This window comes from Leiobunum rupestre, chromosome 6 (assembly GCF_980474605.1).
Source record: "Leiobunum rupestre chromosome 6, qqLeiRupe1.1.hap1, whole genome shotgun sequence".
NCBI classification, from domain to species: domain Eukaryota; kingdom Metazoa; phylum Arthropoda; class Arachnida; order Opiliones; family Sclerosomatidae; genus Leiobunum; species Leiobunum rupestre.
This window is the reverse complement of record NC_143389.1, coordinates 31,345,480-31,349,202: the sequence shown is the minus strand read 5'-3', so window position 1 is coordinate 31,349,202 and position 3,723 is coordinate 31,345,480. Positions and strand designations below refer to the sequence as shown.

The 3,723-nt window shown below is 37.8% G+C and overlaps 1 protein-coding gene across 1 annotated transcript; it reads right to left on the bottom strand.

The window, feature by feature from the left end:
- Positions 1 to 211: 211 nt before the first annotated feature.
- On the bottom strand, positions 212 to 2,277 carry LOC149940615 (leukocyte elastase inhibitor-like). Its single transcript, XM_090177314.1, has one exon. It carries the CDS (start codon positions 2,216 to 2,218, stop codon positions 1,016 to 1,018), a length of 1,203 nt encoding a protein of 400 aa, XP_090033440.1. The 5' UTR covers positions 2,219 to 2,277; the 3' UTR covers positions 212 to 1,015.
- Between the last annotated feature and the right edge of the window lie 1,446 nt (positions 2,278 to 3,723).

Genomic DNA, 3,723 nt, shown 5'->3' with positions numbered 1-3,723 from the left:
TTCACATCAAGAAAGTTTATTGACTTGGTATAAATTAATGTTTTCAAAATAAAAATGTATTTGTTGTTTGGCTAGGATCAAAGTGTAATATTTTTCAAAAAAGCTGATGTACGTCCACGATTAAAATTGGATCGATCTATGTAATACAAACTCGATCGGTTTGTTTAATAAACAATTTCTTTATTTACATCGTATAACATCAAACTACATAACAATATTAAATAAAACGCAATATAAATTGATAAAGGAACTATACAAGAGGGAATATATGCAAAAATATACTTTCAAGTTAACTTAGGTATTATAAGTATCATTTGCATAAAATAATAAATTAATTTCTTCAAGATCTGAAGGCACAGGACTGACGTAGTTATTTCCAGTAATTAATTATATTTAAAATAAATCAAACCGTCATAAAATGAATTCCAATGAATACGTCTTTGTTAAAAAAAAATTGACTCAGTGTTACTGTGATTTAGGCCACTGGCTTTACCTAGTTCAAACAAAACTATTCTACATCTAGCGCGAGGGGTCGGACATTTGCCTGTTTTGTGTACGGGATTTTAGATTTTTTAAAAATCCAGGATTTTTTATTGTGGATTTGTCATACAAAGTCTATGGGAGCAAAATTCTTGGATTTTGGATTTGTGGATTTTTTTCCAAATTTTGTACGGGATTTGGCCAAATGTCCGACCCCTCGATCTAGCGTCACGTAACGTTCCTCAATCTGTGTAAAATGTAAAATTTCAATACACCACTTCAGTAATATCATCTGCGAGTAGGCAATTATGTTATTTTCTTTTCTCCCGTATTTAAAACACGGAAATAATGTCAGCTTCGGAAACACTGCAGTAGATGGCGTCAGAATAAATACTATTCTTAGACCGTAATTTCATTTCCGCCCGTTTCAATAAAAATTAATTGGTATTGACTTTCGAAAAACTTCCGTAGATGGCGCTACAATAAATATTGAAGTGTCGTATTCCGGAAACTGCGGTTTCGTTTAGCGTACTTTCTAAGCCGAAACATATCTTCCCATGAAAATGAAAGACTTGGTTGGTTCGTGGTAGAGGGCGTACAAGAACGGGTGGTTGGCTTTGAATTCTACTGGATCGTCAAAAAAACCGAAATGGGCCGTTCTCAAAGCCACGAATATGGCCGTGGCCACCGCCGCTTCGCTGCCTTCTTCGTTGACGTCAATCGTGGCCTTTTGCAGCACTTTACTGACGGACAGTGGACTGTTCGGAGAAATGCCCCTGAGGTCGGCTCTTCCCGTGAACACGTCTCGCAAACCCAACGCTTTGAGCGGCTCGTTGAGATCGAGGTTCGATTCGATTTTGAATTTTGGTAAGCTCAACTGCACCATTTCTCTGTACATACCTTTGATGGCGTTGGAGAGATTAACGGAGGTCAATCCGCGTTCCATTTGGGCTAACGACGTACCGGTCTTCGGAAGGAAGATGAGCATTTTCATGTCGTCACCCTTGTACGGTATCTCGACTATTTGAGCGTTCAACTCGTCGCTTTCGCCGTACAATAAGCGTTTATCGATATTCATGAAAGTCGTTACTTTGTCAACTACTTCATTGTTTTTGAAAACATCTTCGGTGTTCTTGGTAACGTTGAAGGCCGTGTCCCAAGTTCCTTTGAAATATATCGCATTCAATAGTATCATAACAGTATCGTCCGAGACGGTGCTCAACAAATTGGGTATTTTGTGTCTGGTTTTGTCATCCACCCACTGATTAACGTCCCCGACGGCTGTGGCCAGGTTCAGTTGTCTCTCTTCAGCGTCGAAAATGTCGCTTAACTTTCTGCGGAAACCCTCCAAAACTTGAAACGTCTTGAGAACCCAAACGGAATTGGCCACCAACAGTTCGTGTCCGTCACCTTCCTTCAAGGACGCTATCATCTGGCGGAAGGCCCGTTCCAAATCGTCCTGGCTCGCGTTGCCCAAGCGAGTAGCCGCTCTTATTTGTCGAGCCGAGTTTCCACCCGCGCCTTCCAGCAACATGGCCAGCACCGTTAAAACGCTGAAAGGAGACGTCACTAAGTTTTCGCCGTTTTTAACCAGTCTTTTGTACAGTTCCACGGAAAAAGCGTTGTTCGAGAGCGAAAGCGCTCTGAGAGTTTCATCCTGTTCTCCGTATGAAAGCGGAGAGGTAGTGACTAAGGACGCGATACCGATTACAATTAGTCCAATTAGACTAGTTTTCATTTTAGGTAAGATAGTTAAGATTTTAAACAAAACGTACTACTTAAAAATAACGACACGAAGCTTTGCGAAGCGGCCGTAAATAAGTCTCGCTCAGTACTGAAGCCTTTAAAAATTAAGTGGCCAACTTTTATATACCGGTTTTCGCGTTTTCTCGACACGGGAGCCTCGACGAAAAACCCAAAACGCAAGAGCGCGTAACCTTCGTCATAATCTTTAAGATATTCTTGGAAAATACTTAAGTGAGCTCCCGCCACGACCGTCCCAAGGTCAGACGCTTCCTATCGGGGATGAGGCTTACGAAATATCCCTAATTGTCAGTCAATTTTCCCCTTTTAACACGCCTATCGATCAAAGCGCCGGTAGCAGAAGTCAAGTCCTTTTTTTAAAAAGGCGCATCTCGTATTTAGAGTTGCCAAGTATAATTATCGTCTTCCAGCAGCCCAATTGGAAATGAATCTAGCCCAATAAATCGCTGGCTTTTAAAATTATATTTTCTTAAAAATAGCCAAAATTATAGCTTATTTCTTTAAAGGAAGTGTAAAATTCCATATTTAAGGTGTTCACCTAATTTCACATTTCTGTTAGCGAATGATTTTTCGATTTAGAATATATTCCCTTTAAAGCTATAAGATCATTTTATAACTTTAAAATCAATGAAATGGATTAGAAACTTGTAAAGAAGTCCAAGTTTTTTAACATAATGAAATCTGTAATTTTTGTACCCAGGTATTAAAAATACAATAAATTACTATTAGTATGGGTATTAATTATTATAATATAAACCATTAATTTATTTAAATACATTTATCTCGTAAGCTAACTAAACAAACCCAAATAATAAGCCTCCTGTCCAAACATTTTTTACCGCACAGTTATTTTCATAAAATAGCCCAATCGGGCGAGAAACCCCCCAACTGGTAACTCAGCTTGTATTCAGTTATTCATAATGATTGAACTGAAAGAGAAATCTACGAAGGTAAAAACTTGGCGGGGAGTGGAGCCGGGTAAAACCCGTCCCGGAACTGGTAAATAACTCCTTGACACGCATTATGATAGCTAGAAAAAAGGTATTATAATTCCAAGGAGGGGGAATTTCTTTAGAAGATATGTGTGTACCAAAACCAAATTCTTATTTCGTACGAAAACCCTTTCATTATTGTAGCTAGAAATTGGGAATCGGTTAACAACTATTTCGATACTCTTATTCCGAGAAATTTAATATTTTTTTTGCATTTTTGTTCAAACCATTTCTTTCATTATTATGTTTCTTTACATCATGCGCGTTTGAGCACGAAGACTTTTCTGCGCTTAAAAACTTCAACTCTATAATCTTGTTGTTTTTGTTCCAAACCAGATAACTCGATGAATATTTCAACCTTCGTTTATGCAGTTTCAAAGTGGTATTTGAGTTGTACTATATTTCCTTATTTAAATAATACTTTACTCACCTTCTATTTTTTGAGATGGTGTATTATTAACAAATTTAATATTTTTATTAATCTGTA